Source organism: Nelumbo lutea, chromosome 5 (genome assembly GCF_056320005.1).
Source record: "Nelumbo lutea isolate HS-2025 chromosome 5, American lotus-T2T, whole genome shotgun sequence".
Taxonomy (NCBI): domain Eukaryota; kingdom Viridiplantae; phylum Streptophyta; class Magnoliopsida; order Proteales; family Nelumbonaceae; genus Nelumbo; species Nelumbo lutea.
Window position 1 is genome coordinate 19,617,966 of NC_142688.1, and position 19,819 is coordinate 19,637,784.

Below are 19,819 nucleotides of genomic sequence, written 5' to 3' on the forward strand. Positions count from 1 at the left end.
TGTCTGTCCTACATCATAGATTTTCCCTTTCATGTCTTCATTTGTTATGGTGCGATGGGGAGGTAAGAAAGATCAATCAGAGATTTCTTTTTTTTCTTTTTTTTTGGGGGGTGGGGTGGGGTGTAAAGATCAATCAGAGATTAGTTGATAGACTGACCACCACAAAAAATCTAATATTTAATGTGGTGGAACATTTAGGCTATGTTTGGTTTGAAGAAAAATGCAGAGAAAGGAAAGGAAAGGTAGAGAAACCTTTACAAACCTTGTATAGGTTTCCCTGTCTTTCCCTTCCTTTCCCTACCTTCCAACCAAACATAGCTTTAAAGGTTTAAGGATTCCCCGATTTTTTACAAATTACCCTTCGCCCTTAAGATGACTGCTGATTGAAAAGTAATATATTAAGATATCAATTAATTTTTCTTGATAAATAATTAAATATTATAATCTGCAACTACTACCAAAATTTTTTAGTGAGAAATACAGAAAAAGAGCTTTTCACTTGTTCTCTCTTGACGGTCTTAGTAGGTTAAGGACATTCTCGTAAACAACAAATGTTATAGAGGAAGCAGGGACGTTTTTAAGTAGATGCGATGTGATACCCTTGTAAAACCCACGTAGCCCCTCAAACCTGCATGGTCAAGGGAAAAATAGTATTAGAAAAAGTGAGGTAAAGAGAATAATGGTGATGACTGGCTAATGTAACATTTAATATTCTTTATTGATGCAACGTAAAATTGTTGAATTTAGAGTACTAGAACAACAACAAAATAAACACACAAATAAAACTCCATTTCCTCCTGAAAAGGTCTGTCTTCGCATCCATGGATGACTTAATGGTCCAGTTTGGGTTTTCCAAAAAAATTTTATATTTGCTTGATTGCTTCGCAAGCCACAGACAGGTCAAAACTGCACTGTAGCGGGGTTTGTGACCTGCTTGGTTCTGGTTCAGACACACCAAATGACATAAAAATTGCAAGCCTTTAAAAATAATGAACAATCAAATCACTTTGTCACTAAAAATGGAACAGGAGTTGCATGACGCCACTAAGGTTTCACTCTCTTAAACAAAGGAAACTCCTTTTGGGTCATGACAGTCGGGGCGGAAACTTAATTCCTAAGTATAAACATGACATGGAAAACAAACAGATAAATTGGAGTGGAAAATAGTATGCGTGCAGGCATGTATAACACGTGCACATTCATCTCTGGGTCTGTGTGTGAGAAAGGAGATCTTAGCCCAGATAATTAACTTCTGTCACACCATTTAGGTCGTCCAATTTCTATCTCCAGGTGTTGTCAATCCAACCATGGATTAGATGAAACTCCATCCCACTTGTGGTAAAAATATTCTTTTATCTATCAAAGAGCAACAAGATAGATTAATAAGATGTTAACTCGAGGAAGAAAAGAACTAACCGTACAGTTTCCTTTACAACATGCCAGCTATCAAGATATCTAGGAATTCCAGCATTGCTAGGGCGTTGCTGCAGAAAACAAGTGATATGCTTATCAAATGCACACCTCGAGAATAGAGAGAGAAGCAAACAATATATGCAGTTACTTTTGAAAAACAAAAAACAAGACATGCAGTGACAAGAGAACTTTTAAGGTCAAATAATGGTATTGGGTTGTCATCTTGAACCTACCAGTTCACAACATGCTCTCCTACTTACCATAAATAAATTAAGAACTGATATAGAAAAGGAAGGACATTTGATTACCTGTAGTCGTGCTCGAATGACCTGACATAAATGAAGAAAAGGTGAGTTACTCATTTGTTACACTGAACATGACCATTGTATAGTTGTACACAAACAAATTGCTGACCAGATATGGGTATGTCAGAAGAATGGCAGCAAGTTTAGATGATGCCCCGAGAACAGCATAATCAACTGAGTTCTGTGAAAACAAATAAATATTTTACCTATTCAACACATAGAATAGATCAAACAGTAAATGCTTAACTAGAAGTCTAGAAGTTTGGAAAGCCATCATATTCAATTACTCGTCCATAACTTTAGTCATCCAGTTGTAGGTGTACTATATTTCAGCCTAACATGCAACCAAGGAAACAGTTTTCAAACATGGCACTGGATTTCAGGATCCACATCAGCAGCAGCAGCAGCAAATATAAGCCAGGCTTAATTTCTTGTGAAATCTGAAATCTATATCTAATATGTTCATCAGAGGATAATACTAAACCCACAACCACAGGTTACAAGGTAATAATTTTTGCTTACTAATGTGGTTACAAGTGAAGCTTACTCCAATGAAGTTCAGGCCATGGTCCTAAAAATGCCATTGACCCAGGCAGTCAGACCGTTTGACCTGAGAACCAGTCACATTACTGGTTTCTCTTATCACACAGATCACTTTTTCACAAAAAAACAAAAAACAAAAACCTGTTGATTTGGTCAAAGAATCACTGACCCAGATGGTCAAACCATTGAAACATTTGACCTGGGCTGCAGTTCATGAGCTCACTTAAATTAAATCAAATATAATTTTTTATTTGAAAAACTATCACCATTGTCATATCTCATCGAATCAACTTCGTTTTTTTTCAAATTTACAAAAAAGATGACAATATTGTCATCTCGACAAACCCCGCTATTATTTTTCAATACTTTTCTGTTTCAGAATTTGAGATGCTTCTCTTCGGTCTCTCTCTCTCTCTCTCTCCTGTCACCCCGGCACTAAAACTGTAAAACATTTAACTCTATTTTTAAATATTATTTATGTATATATATATTTATTAACTCATTTATGGAATTGCGGGTCAACCCATTCGATCTGAACAGTTGAACCGCTGACCTGGAAACCAAAGGGGAAAACAATTCCATTTCCAAGTTGGTTTTTAAAACATTTTTCAGACAACTTTCAATCAGAAGAGTTGTTTGCTAAACATAAGGAGCAGGAAATTGTGCCAGAAATTTATAATCAAGGTTCAAAGTATTGATACGATACGCCCCGTCTCGGGCATATCGTATCGTATCTTTTGGTCTCGATACACCTATTTACAGGTGTTTCAGGACCCCCATTTATTTCAATAAAAAACACATCTCTAAAAATCAAATTTTGAAAAAAAATACTAAAAAAAACATTGAGCGCTTGGTTTTTAGTACTGATACACCCCTGCCGATACACAGGGGCGTATCGATACTTTGAACCTTGTTTATAATCTATTATCATGAAAAAGATAAGGTATAGGGTGCTAGGAATCAATTCTCTTATTTGCAGGGTAGTTAGTTCAAGCAGAGGGCTCTTGGGAAGCTGTCTTTTGACTGAGATTTTAGGGATATTTCTGTGATGCATGGCTAATGTTATTGGAGAGGGATAATGAACTTCTATCACAAGTAATGCCAGATCCACCCAAAGCACTTACCTTGTTAGTTTAACACTGCTTAAACTTAACAGCCAATAGGTGTCAAACAGAATAAAGATAAGAGAGAGAGATGAAAAGACTAAATTGATGTACATAATATTAAAAAACAGCCATTACCCAAGCACCTAGAATAATCTTATTGGAGAGGGATAATGAACTTCTATCACAAGTTATTCCAGATCCACCCAAAACAGCAGCTAATTGGGGCAGTTCTAAGGAGTTTGATCCAGCTGGAATTAGGCTCACAAAGGTAGGGAAAAACAGGAAAATCATAAAAGATTTGTAAAGGTCTCCCTACCTTTCCTTTCCTTTCCCTACATTTTCCTTCAAACTAAACATAGCCTAAGGGAAACAGTTTGTAATGAAGAGAAGATGGTGGGCCTCGGTGCAATGGCTGGGTTGCTCCATTGTGACCTGGATGACCAGGGTTCAAATCTTGGAAACAACCTCTCCGTATGTGCAGGGGTAAGGCTGCATAAATCTGTCCCTCCCCAGACTCCACATTGGCATGAGCCTCTCATGCACTGGGCTGCCCTTTTTGTTTGTGACGAAGAGAAGATAAGAGTGAGCGACGAGAAGACTAAATTGATGTACATAATATTAATGAACAGCCATTACCCAACCACCTAGAATAAAGATAGAAGCATAAAATCTAATCAAGTTGGTACCTAGAGACAGGTTCAACACCTTCAAGCTTGAAATCAGCACCAAACCATAAATACTTGAACAACAACTTTCGTTCCACTCTTAAGTGGATTCAGCAGTTTAGTTCCTCCTCTTCCATTCTATCTAAGGTCAATCTTTTCTTATAGAATGATCAGGAAAGAAACCAAAAAAATAACTTTTTTCCCTACTATCTGAACCTAGGTTCTTGATTTTCTTGGCCTCCTAGAAGCTCAAATTTGCACCAGGTCTTCATTCATTGGTATGAAATTCAAATTATGGTGTAGTCTAAACTAAACTTGTGAATATCCACCAATAAATCATTGATCAAAAAGAAGATTTACCAACAATTTATCACCAGTGGCATGATTCTTTGTTCCTCCTTTACTCTTAAAATTAATAACAGCTTTACGAAGCTCCTCATAAGCAGTAAACTGAATGGCACCATGAGAAACCTGCTGAAACAATAAAAATGAGTCAGTTGCACCACTAGAGGCAATAAGGAATACAAGATTCTTGTAAACTAAGAGAAAAGATTTTTCATGGATTTATTATTATTATTATTATTATTTTTAGGGGAGGGGTAGGTAAATGGGCTACACAACAGGGGGTAGCCCTCCCCCAAACCCCTAGCTCCCCAACCCAGGTGAAGACAGGAATCAATCCCAGGTCTCCACTACAACCAGCTAAAGACTTTACCAGCAAGCTTGCTGACACCTTCAGGTTACGATTGTCTTTTTTCCACTAGAAAGCATTCACTTTCTTTCAAAAACCCATATGAACATTGATCAATGAGGTCAGGTCCACTGCAAATACTAAATATAAAATTGTTTCAACATCTGCATGGCCAAATTGGTTTCCCAGTTTCTTTTGCATTTTTTGTTTTTTGGATCAGTAGCAAAGTCGAGTAGGCTTTATTTATTGATGTAAAAAACAAATCACAAGCCTGCTCCTAAAGGGTTTGGTAGTAGAGAACAGCCTCCAAATCTGAAAATTCGTATCAAGAAATATCATTTAAAGCAATAAATGAATTACCTCAGTACGGTGGTCCCCTAGTACAAAGCATGTTCTGAGTCTTCTGACACTACTCCCTTCTGGATAAACTGCCAGAAAGGAAACTGATCTATCTGGAAATCCATTTGAGCACACTGCACATCCTGGCAACGAAGGACACCCCCCTACCCCAAGGTTCCATAATCAATTTGCTATTTGTTTTCTTCATTTTTTCCAGGCCTAGATCTATTCCTCAAGATTTAGTTATAACCATCTGAAGTAAATCCATGTTTATTGTTTTACATCAATTAGTGAGAACAACAACAAGGAAAAGGAAAGTCAAAGGAAAACCCAAGGGGCATTTAAAGCAATAATAGATTTCTCTAACATAGGAAAAATGAAGAAGCCATATTTATTACATGACATATTTTAGGGTCATGTGGCCACAATGCACCCTTGTACTAGAATGGAAATAGTATCCAAAGAGAAAACTAACAACAAGAAAGGTAGAAACAATGTAACAACTAGCAAGTTATTACACTTAAGGCCCATTTTTCCAGGTGCACTTTGTCCAAGTTCCAACTTTAAAACTTCCTAAACTTCAATTTACTAGGGGTATGATTCCCCCATCTTTCTTGGACATGAATCACTTAGCATGCTTCTATTATTCCTGGATCCATGCATCTTTTATATCTAGACTCCATAGCATTCCCATCTGTGTTTTCTTGACATGAGTATCCATAAAGTATCTCCGACTTTAGCATCGATTACAGGAAAATATGGTTGCAATGCAGCAAAGGGATATAACACTCAAGGAGCATCATAGTTGTCAATATATAAAGGCTTATATGCTTGAACTGAAGCAGAATGTATATGCCAAATGTCATGTAACATGATTCATGCTAGTACTTATCATTAGAGAGAGAGAGAGAGCTTACAAGCAAAAGGCCAGGCCCAAGTCCCTTGTAAAGTGCACGCCATCCTTCTTCTTTCAGTATGGTTCTTAAAGCATCTGACATGAGAGGGCATGTGCCACAAGAATTAGACATTAACCAATTGACGATAGCCCATAATACTGTTGGGCATTAGAACTTTTTGTTTTTTTGTTCTTTTTTTTTTACCTTTACTTTGTGATGGTTTTAGACTAATGAGGCTTGGTTCTTCCATGTCTCAATACCCAAAACAATTGATGCAAATAGTGGAGAAAAGAGAAATAAACCATGAAAGAAGAAAAAAAGTTTTTCTGGTATCCAACAACGGCAATGTTGCAATCTTTGGCAGTGACTTGATAATTGATCCATTTGTGTTTTTTAAGAATTATTTCTAGTACCCCATTTTGTATAGTAAATAATAGTAAAATTCCATTAAATTAAAATGATTACAAGATCGGTGAAGGGCTTTCACCACACTCAAAGTACAATCAATCTTCGAAATAAAAACAAAAGAAAAAAAAAGCAACCACCTACTTCCTTCATCATCCCTAAAATAAGCCATCCTATTCTACTATTACGAACGAACTAAACCCACATCTTCTGTTAAAGAAAGAGCCTTCTTTTGTGCTACATAAACCTAGTAGTTTTTCTTTTTCATTTTAAATGGGCATACCATTTAAGCTTCACTGGCCCTCATTTTATCAATCAAAATTATGTTATCCACAAATAATCAATGCTACAATTTTTTTTAGCAGAAGCCATGTTTTATATATATATATATATATCAGTAAGCATGTATTTTATTTAAATTTCAGATAGGAAACAGTTTATACAACTTGGTGATGGGAATGACCCAGTTCTCTTTAATAAATTTCTAAGAATTGTGCATGTAAACAAACAAATACGCATATATCACATATGTATGTGGAAATATGTAGCTTTATCAAGCTAAAGTGCTAAACATAAAGTGTGGAACATACCATGAAACCCAGAATATGGTCGAGTTTGGTGAAGAGGATTCTGAAGTTGCAACCTTGTTTTAACAAGCCAAATTGGATTTGTGCATAAGCAGACCTGACAAAGCCATACAGATATGGGACTCAAAATATGCAACTTACAACATTAGTCAACTCCAAAGATATAGTACATAGGGTAGAAAAAGAAGCAGCCCATCAGGCATTCAGTAGCAGATTTCAGCTGCTTAGCTAAAGTAGACAAGAATTTTGATACCACACGAGAAAAACTAAAAACATCCCTTGTTTGAATAGGGGAATCCAAGTGAATCCTGCCAATTCATTCCACAAGCAGTTGAAGTACCAACCAAAGCACCTGCTTCTGCAGCTGAAACAAGATGAAGACCAGCACTAAGCTTCTCCCCACTGCCTTTAGAGTACCTCTGTTTAGCATTATTATAACTACAGAGGAAAAAGCCTAAGTTATGAACTAGAAATAATGAAATAATAGCACCCAGGTCTTTTACATCCTCAGAGAAATCAAATTAGAAAATCAAAGTGGAGGTAGCTTACCATTCAATTTATTTAGTTTTAACCATAAACCAGAGAAAAATTCCTAATGGACTAAAATGAACCTACAAAATAGAATAATTTGGAACAATCGATTCACTGTTCTTTAAAATGGTTTGGGACTTATCATGTAAATTATAGGATGAACATCAGGTGCAGCTATGCACAAGATTCAAGCAAGAATCATATGTTAAGTATTCTAACCACAAGAATATCTCCTTTCCATGGAATTCTCATATAAATTTCTTCAATGATTTGATCATAAACATTCAAAAGCCTGCTGACTCAAATTTGTTCCATGATTATCACAATAAGTTGCTTGCGATCCACACACCAACTTGTTTTAAACTCAATGCACAGACAAATAGGTAAAGAATATACAAGTAATGTGGAAAAGGGAGTCACCCATTGAAAAAAAGGCACCCAGCAAACAATAAATAATGATTAGCAATAGGTTGCATATAAATTCAATTGAATATCCCACTTTCTCTTGATGGCTAAACTAATGATATCGTAATAATTGTATAAGGTATATAATCCTAGATCACTCTAGAAACTCAAAAGCACCAAAAAGCACTTACAAGAGGAAATATAAACCCCAAGAAACGGTTGAGCCAAGAACCGCTGGGTAGAAACCTGCATAGAGCCCCTTCAACCCCTGAAACATGCATTGGCATATTATGAGCCACAGAATCCAACAGTCCAACACGTTAACTAGGCAATAATTGGTAAATTGTAGTTTGAAAACTTCAAAAGATAATATGAAAATTTAATGATGATGGGAGTGAAAACCAGGTACACTTAGGATTGGAAATGTGACCTTCTCTAGTACCTTGGTTCAATAATCCATAACAAAGGAGAGATTTTTTTTCTTTTTTTTTTTGGATAAATATAACAAACAGTGGAGAGATTGAGGAGAATGTTGCACATAGAATTAGAGAAGGATGGCCAAAATGGAGGGGTGCATCCAGAGTTCTATGTGATAGGCAAACATCACTTAGATTAAAAGGAAAATACTATAAAACAGTTGTAAGGCTAGCCATGCTATACAGAGCAGGGTGTTGGGAAGTCAAGAAACATGTCCAAAATATGAGTGTGGTAGAAATGCATATGCTAAGATGGAGAATGGAAAAACTTGAAAGGATAGGATCAGAAATGAAGTCATTTGAAGGAACCTAGAGTAACTCCAATAGGTAATAAAATGAAAGAAAGTAGACTAAGTTGGTTTGGCCATGTGCACAGAAGACCATCAACAGCACCCATAAGAAACTAATACTCTTGCCAGAAACTAAGGAATAGCGACGGGACAGTCTCCATTAGGGAGGCACCATTGCACCAGGTGTCTCACCAGAAACTAATCCTCTTGCCATCCCCTAAATTTAGCCTAATCCCTTGGATAAAATGAGGATAAACCTTCTCAATTCCTTTCCAAACTGAGCAGCCAGCAGGCGAGGGTGCAGGTCCAGGGTCCCATCCATAGTTTCTAGTTTCAAACTTTTCTGCAATTATCCGCTTCCAGAGTGCTTGGGGGCTAGAATTAAAGAGACACAACCATCTACCTAGGAGAGCAGTATTTATCTGCCTAAAATTTCTCACTCCTAAACCCCCTGCTGAGACAGGTTTGCATATGGAATCCCACTTAACCTGATAGATCTTTTGTTCACCATCCTTCCCACACCATAGGTACTTCCTTTCTAGCTTTTCCATCCTTTCAGCCACCTGTGTATTGGAAACAGAGATAAAAAGTGGATAGGTAGATTTGCTAGGACACTTTTCAACAGAGTAATCTTAACTCCCTTGGACAAATACCTGGACTTCAAACCCCCCAACTTCTCTATCCTTTCAATCACTGGGTCCCACATGGATTTGGAGTGACATTTTGCTCCAACTGGAAGACCCAGGAACCTGAAAGGGAGTTTTCCCACTTTACACCCAAGCTCCACAGCAAGATCCTGGATGTTATTGACCTCCCCAACTGGGATAATTTCACTTTTCTGAAAATTCACCCGTAATCCAGAGATCACCTTGAACCAAACCAGAATCATCCAAAGATTACTTAACTGCTCCTTTTCTGCCCGAACAAAGAACAAAGTATCATCTGCATACTGTAGTAAAGGGACCACGGTTCCTTCCTCTGCCACTCTAAAACCTTCCACACAACCTTCAGCCACTGCTCTTTTAGCTAATCCAGCTAAGGCCTCCACCACACAGATAAACAGCAAGGGAGAGAGGGGGTCTTCCTGTCGAAGACCCCTCGAACTTCTAAAGAAACCAGAAGATGACCCATTCACAAGTACAGAAAACTTAGCAGTGGATATGCACACTCTGACATAACTTCTCCATTTCTGGCCAAAGTTCATTTTCTGCAACACCAAGTCAAGAAACCTCCAGTTTACATGATCGTAAGCCTTCTCTAAGTCAATTTTGCATACCACCCCATTGCTGCCACTCCTTAACTTCGAGTCTACCAGCTCATTAGCAATAAGAACACCCTCCAGTAATAGTCAACTGGGCAAGAAAGCCCCCTGCACCTCTGAAATGATCTCAGGAAGTACCTTCCTCATTCTATTAGCAAGGGTTTTCGCCAGAATTTTGTAGAAACCTCCTACCAAACTTATGGGTCTGTAATCAGAAATACGCATCGGATTCTGAACCTTTGGAATCAAAGTTATAAACGTAGCATTTAAGCTACGCTCTAAGGATTCTCTTTCGTGGAAATCCGACATAGCCTTCATCACCTCTGGCTTTATGAAACTTCAACGTTTCTTTTTTCTTCTTTCTTTTTTTGTTTTTTTTATCAATAACAACACTTTTATTAAAATAGATACATAAGATACAACCAGAAACTCCAACATTTCTTGAAGAATAGCATTGTGAACCCATTGTGTCCAGGGGTCTTCTCTCCCTCTAGACTTTTAATAACCCCCCAAACTTCCTCTTCTGAGAAAGGTTTCTCTAAGTCTTCTCTTTGATTGTTGGAGAGGGCTTCAAACAAGCTCCCATTCAGACCTGGACGTACCAGCCACACCTCCTTATACAGGTTCTTGAAGAATTTCACTACCTCCCTTTTAATAGAAGATTCCTCCTCAATAATCCTGTCTCCCACCTGCAGCTTCTTCAAAGTATTCTCCCTTGTTCGACAATTAGCCACTGCATGGAAATACTTTGTATTTTTGTCTCCCGCCTTCAGCCAAGAGATTTTAGCCCGTTGTCTCCATTTAATCTCTTCCTGATATGCTACTTTGTCAGAACACAATTTTAACTCAGTCCTAGCTGCCTTCTCTTCTTCAGATAGGTTCACCAGCTCTTCTTTCCTATCCAGCTCTTCAATGGTGCTTAACAACTCTCCTTTTTTTAGTTCTACTGCCTTAAAATTGTTTTTCTTCCAGTCTAGAATTTTCTCTTTCAACATCTGTAGCTTCCTTGCAAGAATATGAGATCCTGAGCCTTCTACCTCAAAAGATAACCACCGCTCCTTCAACTTCTCTTCAAACTCAGCCTCCTGAAACCACAAGTGTTCAAACCGAAAAAGACCTGGCTTCCTCCTCAGGCCCTCCCCCTAAGAAGAATAGGCCTATGATCAGACACAGGTCTTGGTAGGGCTTCCTGAAACAAGTTAGGGAAACTTTCCTCCCACTCTGTTGACACCAAAAATCTGTCAAGCTGAACTAAAGTAGGATCGCCTTGGTTATTAGTCCAAGTGAACTTAGCACCAGACAACAGCAAGTCCACCAGACCATGTCTGTAAACAAACTCACCAAAAGACCGCATCCCCGTAGTCCTTCTCACACCTCTACTTTTCTCCTGTGGGAATCTCATAATGTTAAAATCTCCACCTATACACCAGGGAATATTACCCCTACTCCTTATTCTGCCCAGCTCCTCCCAGAAGTTCTGCCTTTCAGCATCATCATTTGGGCCATACACCCCAGTAATTGTCCCCTTGAAATCTCCTGTCCATACAACTTCAATGGAGACCGAGTAATTTCCAACCATGGAGTCACTGATCATGACAGTATTGGAATTCCATACTACTAGAGTTCCCCCTGCTGTTCCTGAAGCATTTAAACATCTTTACCTGCATTGTCCATCCCCAATTATTTTGTCTAGACCCAACTTGAAATAATTTACCCAAACTCCTTATTAAGTGATGATTGACTTAGATAAGGAGTTTTCATCCTTCTATCCTCGATCAATAGCCTTACCAATGCATGAAGAGGTGGTGATCATGTGACACTATCACAAAATCCAATCAACAACTATTTTTGATAAAAAAATATAATGTTAACCATTGTTCAAAATATCAATACGCCCGATACGCCGGTAGGGGCGTATCGAGCGAATCGAAACCTTTTTTTTGCTTTTTTTATCTTTTTCAAAACCGGTTCAGGGGGGCCGGTTTAGAGCTCCTCCACCCCCTGAACCGGTCAGACCCCGATACACCCACTGTAGGGGCGTATCAGAGAGGTCCCAGAACGATACGTATCGGCCAATACGGGCTGATACGTGTCAATACTTTGAACCTTGATATTAACCAAAAAAATTAGGTGAGGTCATATGCCAAGTAATGTGGACATAACTAATCCTTGGTCTGGTTGACCTAGACCCCCATGAGCCTTTGATCAGGATTCATTTCAGGTCAGTGTCAAGTCATGTGGGTGCAACTAATCCTTAATGTGGTCAACCTGGGAACCCATAGGCCTTTAATCAGTGATAGTTCCAATTCTATTCTTTAAACATGTAGCCAAGAAAGCTTTCAATCACTGTAATTTGAGTATCAAGCAGTTAACGTTGAAAGTTGGGGTTCTTCTCAGGATAGGTTCAATAACCAAACTAATTCCAAATAGCATTAGTGATAGAAAGTAATGTTAACCAAATAGATTCAATGCTATAATTAACTAAATCACAATGTACCACTGGTCACAACAGAATACTTGTTAATTACAAAGAAAGCATTGAACTCCATTGATTGAAAATGAACACTAATAGCTCTTAACTGCTACTATGGAGGAAAAAATTCTAAAAATCCAAGAAGTAGAAAGCAATAAGGCAAGAAATCTAGGAAACAAAAAAAAAAAGGATCTTGTTGAGAAGTTAGATTCAGGGGTACCTTGCAGCGGGAAATTCTATTTTTACTATAGATGACATTGAGAGAACTCCTTTGGCAACTCAATCTCTATAATAAACCCAGCATTAATGGCTCAGATTTTATCTTGACTAGCCCAGCCTTTGATTATTTATTAATCTTTATTAAAGAATGACAACCTCATGCACTGGGCTGCCCTTTTAGCCATTTATTGCCTAATCTTTTTCTCTAAAATCAATAGTTGTGTTAATCTTAACATTAATGGCTAAGGTTCAGTCTAACTCAACTGTTAAATCTTTATCACGTTTCATTCTACTTTTCAATTTTCACGTGAATAAGTTAGCACTTAATGCATCTAAATTATCTAATAAAGGCAAAAACCTCTACGCTGTTTGTCTTTAAATATTGACCAGGTAAAATTGCATTTGCTTGAAAATGCAAGATATAGCTTGACTTAAACTATAAACATCAAAAGGTCTTGCATGCAATAATTTTAGATGTAAGCAGCCCTAGCATTCGACTCCCTATGGACCAAGGTAGTAATGTTTACCTGAGTATTTCCACTTTCCAACAATTTATAAGACATCATGTTCAGAAAAAAGAGAATTCGGTTATATAATGCTTAACATAGATTTCCAAAGTAGAGCCACTTAGGTATTTATCACTTGGGTGACTAAGAACACTAAAAATAATTTGAGGTACAGCAAGATTATTTGATGCCCTTGTACTTGGCAAACGTGAACTCAATCTCTCAAATTTGATTAAGGGTGTGATCTTACAATTCATTGACAACAAGCTGAAATATCTAGGATTTATATGTTTATCTAACTGAATTCAGTATAAATAACCAAACCTGAATACGGAAGGCTTACGTAAACCCTAAAATCAAGAAGGGAGATAACGGAAAAATGCAAAACAGGGAAAAGAACTAACCTCCGTTCGAGCTATCGTGAAGATTGCATGTCCAGTATTCTTGTATAGTGGCAGTCCGGTGACTTGGCCATCGTTAACTAATAATTAATTAAACAATCAATAGGGGGAAAAAGGAAGTGAGAACATCGATCACGAACTTACAGAATTGGAACACGAATCCTCCATGAGTAAATTCAAACTACAAATTAAAACATAAAGGTAAGCAAGAGGTAATAAACCTTGAAACCTTGTACGGACGACGTCGAGGGGATACAGAGCAGCTACAGTGGCGAATCCAGCAACAGCGCCTGCCGTCGCGTTCTCCCATTGCCACTGTCCTCTATCTAACGCACCGGACATTTGCCTCCCGCACACTGACGCGGGCGCGTGTGCGTGTACAGAACAGAGACAGTAGAGGGAGGGAGCTGATGTCTCCCCGCGAAATTTGAGGAAGGAAACATGCAGTGAAGACTGAAGATTTTGGTATCTCGTGGGACACCGTCTTAAAATAGGTGGTATCAATGGATGTAAGATCTTCTGTCGTAGATACGAGCTTTTCTATTATGGATGCTCAATGAACGGACAGATGATTGAGATTTGTGTGGCACAACCAACGTTCTCTCTCAAGTCTCAAGCGTCAAGCACCACGTTTGGGAGGACTGAATCCGATTTCCGTTTGGGAGGGCAAAGTTACAGGACGTTCCCACTTACGATTATACTCTTAATCCTACTCTTCAGGGGCGGTGCAACTTGGACTAAAGCGGGTTAGAGACAACAGAGGCCCAACCCAAAAACCTGACTCCAGCGCAAGCCCAGCTTTGAGCAGTAAGCCTGTAACCTGATAATCTAATATGAAATTATGAACAATTAATATTTCGCGTATGGTAAACATAATAAACCAAAATCTCCTATCAATCTCTTACGATTGCTACATTAAAGCTTATACGGGTCCCGCCAACTCAAGTTTAAAACTTTAAATGAATTTGGGACGAAGGTACAATTCATCATCATGATCATCTAAGTCTCATGTTTAAAATTTTAATGCTATGTTTGGTTTGAAGGAAAAGGTAGAGAAAGGAAAGGAAACCTTTACAAATCTTTACCTTTCTTTACATTTTACTTCAAACTAAACACAGCCTAAATGAATTTGGGACGGGGACGAAGGTACAATTGCTATATGAATCCATCTAAGTCTCATCTCAATCATATGGGTCGGTTACAGGAATCTTGTTTCATCATTATGTTATATTCAATGCTATATCAATTATTAAATTATGGATGATTAAGGTATAAATAAAAATAAAAAAAAAACAGCTAATATCCATTCAATTAGAATCTCTATCTTGTATTTGTAAAATATAGTATGGAAACACAAGTAAAAAGCATGTTTTTGAACACAAGTTCAAGAACATTTTGATAGATTCAAAATTGTATTGATGCAAAACTATGGCAATGCAAATGGTTTGATTGTAAATTCTGACCTAATTTTGTTTTAAATTTTAGTTTATTTTGTTTGATTGCAGTAAAAATAAAGTAAATTAAGACATGAAATAGAATAAGGTAACAAAATTAAATGAGAATTTACATTTTCTTCACTTTTACTCCCATGCATTTGTACTAGTACAAATAAAATTGCATTGCAACCAAACACAGCCTTGGGTATAGTGTAAAACCATGTATTATGTATTCCTAACCCTTGTATTTGCACAGTTCAACTGTACATGCAGGATTATTTTCACACTAAGGTCAACCATAGACCAACTCAATGTGTTGATAATAACCAGGGACTGTCAATGGACTCTAAAAGCTCAAAAGTCGATCCAATCATGCCAGATTCACATCTTAAAACATGCATTTACTTAATGACTAGATCAGATGTAGATATGACCCCGTCCAATCTGATTAAGATTTAAGCCCAGTTAAAATTTATTATGCATGAATATATTTATATAAAGTTCATAAATAATAAATTTTATCACATACGTATAAAGTTAAATGGTTTGATTATTATACTGGAAAGACATAATATTAGAAAAACTTGCAACCAATCAATGGGCGGCATAAAAGAGGTGACCAATTATGTGGTATTCATCGAATTTATGGGAGTGCTTTGATTGGTCAAATCTTTTCTTGATACCGTTTCTTTCTTTTCTGGTGTCATAGATTTTTCCTAAGTTAAAAAGTAATTAATTTATTTACAACTTTTAATTTTTTTTAAGACAATAAAAGGATATATATCATATTTTGGATCAGATTCGTATTTAAATTTGAGTTGAAACTTTGTCAACCAAATTTATATATACATGCATGAATTTGCATTATGTTATTCATACAATACATATTGCATGTGAAAATAATACATAAACATCATATTATAATAATATTTTACAATAAACCACCTTTATGTATAAGTGCAACAATGAGGCTCAGGGGGGATTCCCCAAGGCATTAACCCTAATTTAACCTACTATACATTCTTTTTAATCAAACCCTACTATACATTGGGTTGGCATTTTTCAACCATGATCCTAACTCAACCTAACCTAATTTTTGGGGTTGCATGGAGTTAGATTTAGGTTGGTCCAATCCAATGTCCTCCATATCGATTAATACCTTTTTGAAAAATTAAATTGCACAACTTTAATGCCGAGACATCTTTATAACCATTGATACCTTTCTTCATGGACTTGTGGTGGTATCACAAGGGATTTAAATGATTTCTAACTTACTGGATTAAGAGAAAGCTCTGTGCAAAGGATGACAGAATTTTCTTTGCTATTTGGTGGCTTATGAAGATCCTTAAGCAATGGGATTCTCTGCGGGCAAAAACCCTATGCATGTTATGAAAATAGGGGAATTTCATCGCACATTGGGAATATCTTCCTATGAATTTAAGATAAATGTATGGGAAATATTTCCAATGTATGAATAGATTCTATGGAAGCAGAGTTTTTATTTGCAAGAGATCGAGACTTAGTCCATAAGGCTATACATCGATGATGACATTTTACACTGAACCATGAAAATAACTGTTACTTTTTGAAAATGGCGATAGGTGTAAAAGTGTAAAGTTTTACATTGAGAAAATCAATATAGTCTTTACATCGTTATCAATGTAAAACTTGAGAGCTAATGGTCCATTCAATCCAAACGTATACAAAACTGAATCAGAGTGATGTTTTATGTTGATAATAATTACACTCTCTTTTCAAACGCCTACAAAACCAAATTGATATAAATTTTACATCCATTCTTAATTTACATCTTATCCAAATACAGCCTAAACACTGAAATTTCTTAAAAAACTTTCCCTAACTTTGTGTTTTGCTATTATTTTGTATCAACCCAAACGTAGCCTTTGGGTACAAAAACAGGGTGTAGACACCTAAGAGGAGTTCCCATAGAGCATTCCTCAAGCCATTTTCACATCACATCACAATTTCGGATTGATAACAAAAACAAAATACATGTAGGGAGATATTCCCAATGTAAGAATTAATATGGAATATGCTGTAAGATTGGTGTGAAGGAGCAAATCGGGTCTCTATTCCCTAGACTATATTTGATGAGGTGGACACTGGACATTCACATGTAAGCCAATGGCATTTATATATTTCTGCAGTTGCAACTGCAACTTCAAAGTTTTCCATTTAAAACAACTTCATAGCAAAATAATCCAATTCCCACACACAAAAAAAAACCTAAAAATAAAAACTTTAATATAGTTGAGTAAAGGTGCAACGATGGAAAATGAAGACTTTCCACACGGCAGTTGAATTAAAACGAAATCAATACATATGCATGCAACAGCTTAGAATCATCGTCACCGTCCAAAAATTAAGAAATAAATAAATAATTTTAATAGGCATATTCCGTAAAACCTAAGCGCCATTTATCTCATTAGCCAACTGGATGGGAATTCGATCAACTGTCCAAATAATGCACCTAACATTTTTATTAATTATTACTTTTAGGATTATATCCTTTCAAATTCCTGTTTTGCATCCACTAGACAAATTCTGATTCCTGTTCCCGGTTATTCTAGATGCTTAACTCTTAATCCTGACCTATTAATATTAAAACAATAGTCGAAAAATATGAATTAAGAAACAGGTATATTTTAAAGATTCGCTTAAACTACAAGAAACTCTAAATTAACCAATATATTGTGAAATAATTATTTAATAAATTGTCGCATATAATCTTGTTATATATAATATAATAATAAGATCTATTTTTTTCTTTGGTTGGTTTGTTTCCATATTTATGAGCCGGCCGTGGATATGGGCCACGCAGTTTATTTAATTGAGATGGTACAAAAGGCCACACCAAACTGTATACTATAAACAAACGTGTTTTTTGGGTAAGCGACGAAGCAACAAAACACGGAGATATGGTTGTTGCCTTAGCTTCTAAGACCTATCATGGGAAACAATAGATTATTTGATAAGTTGATGTGATTCTATGTAGTAAGTAGTAACCAACTAAGTTCTACGTTATTTATTTGTGTCACCAGCTGCTTCAGTCCATTAATTTTCATTCTTTGATCCTTCATTTTTCAGTTGTGAGATCCTTTTATAGGGTCGGTGACTTGGGGCCTACAATCCAACCCTCAAGCTGTAATACACTTGCGTTCCTGGTAACCTGCGTTGGATGTACGAAATCACCAGCGCCAGCTGCTAGCGGTTGCACTTTGTCCCTGCCTGGGTTGAATTCATGACAGGCGACAGCCCATCACCTATAACAGAATGTTTCAAAAATTGATCCGGAATTGGAATCGTTTTAGTCATTGGCTTTTTGACCATTTGGTTTAAATGAATAGCCCGTTTTAATTTAAAAAATTAAAAAGCAATTAAAATAAAAAAAAGGTTAAAACTGTTGTTCGGGTCAAACATGTTAATGATTGGACCGCCTGAATTAACGAATTATTAATTAAATCAACAGTTTTTGGTCAAAAAATGGGTTAAAAGTGAAATGGACACGATTCCCGGGTTGAATATTCCGGTTGCCTGGATCAACGAAAGTTTAAAAACATTGATTATACATTGTGAACCGGCTTAGTGCCTGTTTGGGAGGACTGAAGCGTATCAGCTTCTAACTTCCCAAGGTGGACTTCTAACTTGCCTATAAATCATGTTTGGTGATAAATCCAGACAGCCCAAATTGGGGCAGACTGGCTCTTTGAATCCAATCCAGGATGCTTAATTAAAAGCAGCTTACTGAATCTTTAGTTCAGCCCTCCCAGACTTGGCAGTTGACAGTTCTGGCCCTTAATCTCATTAGCTTATAGGCTGGAATACTAAAATCAGAATGAGAGCCTTAGGATATAGGACCACTAGGACCAACATCCTCAAGCCAAAGCCTAGTTCGTTTATATGCCAGACTTAAATCTTGGGATAAAGCTCATTTTATCTTAAGTTGGGCTTGGTCCCCACTCCCCATCAATCAAGAAGCTTGAGGTAGCAGCATTGATGGGTTTGCTCATGTACTAAAATCAAATCCCAGCCAAAATATCGTAGTACTGCTTTTTAATATAGTATATATAAATTTACAGTCCTCTTTATTGGATTGGACCGAAATAATTACTCTGATCAATTCTCCCGAAGGTCGTAACTATTTCCATTTGAAGTAAGGCTGAGAGCTAAAGACAAAAGCTAAACAGAAGAGAGGCATTTTAGAGACTGCTGGAGCTTTGTCCTTTGCGATTAAAAATCAATCGGTGTTGGAAAAGCCAGATCAGGCCGGGCGGTCAAACCTATGAACCAGACAGCTTTCTGGCTACTGCTCTTGCATGGTTTGACTGGGCATTCAAACCTCAAACCAGTGATTGTTACAGCTTTCCAGTTCGACGTCCAGTCCGGTTTGTGCAACAGCCAATACTGGATTAAAACGCTCATCAGTCATCATGGTCAGTTTCACATTTCAATACTAGCAAGTAGCAATCTCCCTTTCAGTCCAATGAGAGAACTCAGAACAGGGTCTCATGTACACGTGGCAAACCGAAAGCTTTGGCGAGAATCAAATTATTGGTGTACTCAAACTCAACCCAGCTATGAAAATGAGGTAAGAAGCATGGACCCATAGTGCAGGGGCCAGGGGGGGGGTCGTCTTACACTCTTACTAGAGACCTCTCTCATAAGTCATAGACTCTTAGCAACTTCAGTGGCTGAATTAAACGACCTTTTTGTTCTTTGTCTTTTAGTGGACAAATTGATTAATCATACATCGAAGATATTTTAGCGAAATAAGCCATTCGATTAAGTCACTTCAGCCATTATTTCAATAGTGCCAGCTATATCCGGCTCCGACTACGTGTTAGTCATTC

The 19,819-nt window shown here is 37.2% G+C and overlaps 1 protein-coding gene across 2 annotated transcripts; it reads right to left on the bottom strand.

The window, feature by feature from the left end:
• Positions 1-380: 380 nt before the first annotated feature.
• Positions 381-14,175, bottom strand: FOLT1 (folate transporter 1). Of its 2 annotated transcripts, none has more exons than XM_088944406.1 (11): positions 13,734-14,175; positions 13,516-13,592; positions 8,078-8,154; positions 7,295-7,388; positions 6,954-7,047; positions 5,980-6,053; positions 4,393-4,506; positions 1,828-1,899; positions 1,722-1,742; positions 1,417-1,484; positions 381-628 (listed from the first exon to the last, which is right to left on the bottom strand). In XM_088944406.1, exons 1-11 carry the CDS (start codon positions 13,852-13,854, stop codon positions 496-498), a joined length of 945 nt encoding a protein of 314 aa, XP_088800532.1. In that variant the 5' UTR covers positions 13,855-14,175; the 3' UTR covers positions 381-495. The 2 variants fall into 2 exon arrangements, with proteins under 2 accessions (XP_088800532.1, XP_088800533.1); XM_088944407.1 differs by having other exon boundaries at positions 4,393-4,503; positions 13,734-14,063.
• Between the last annotated feature and the right edge of the window lie 5,644 nt (positions 14,176-19,819).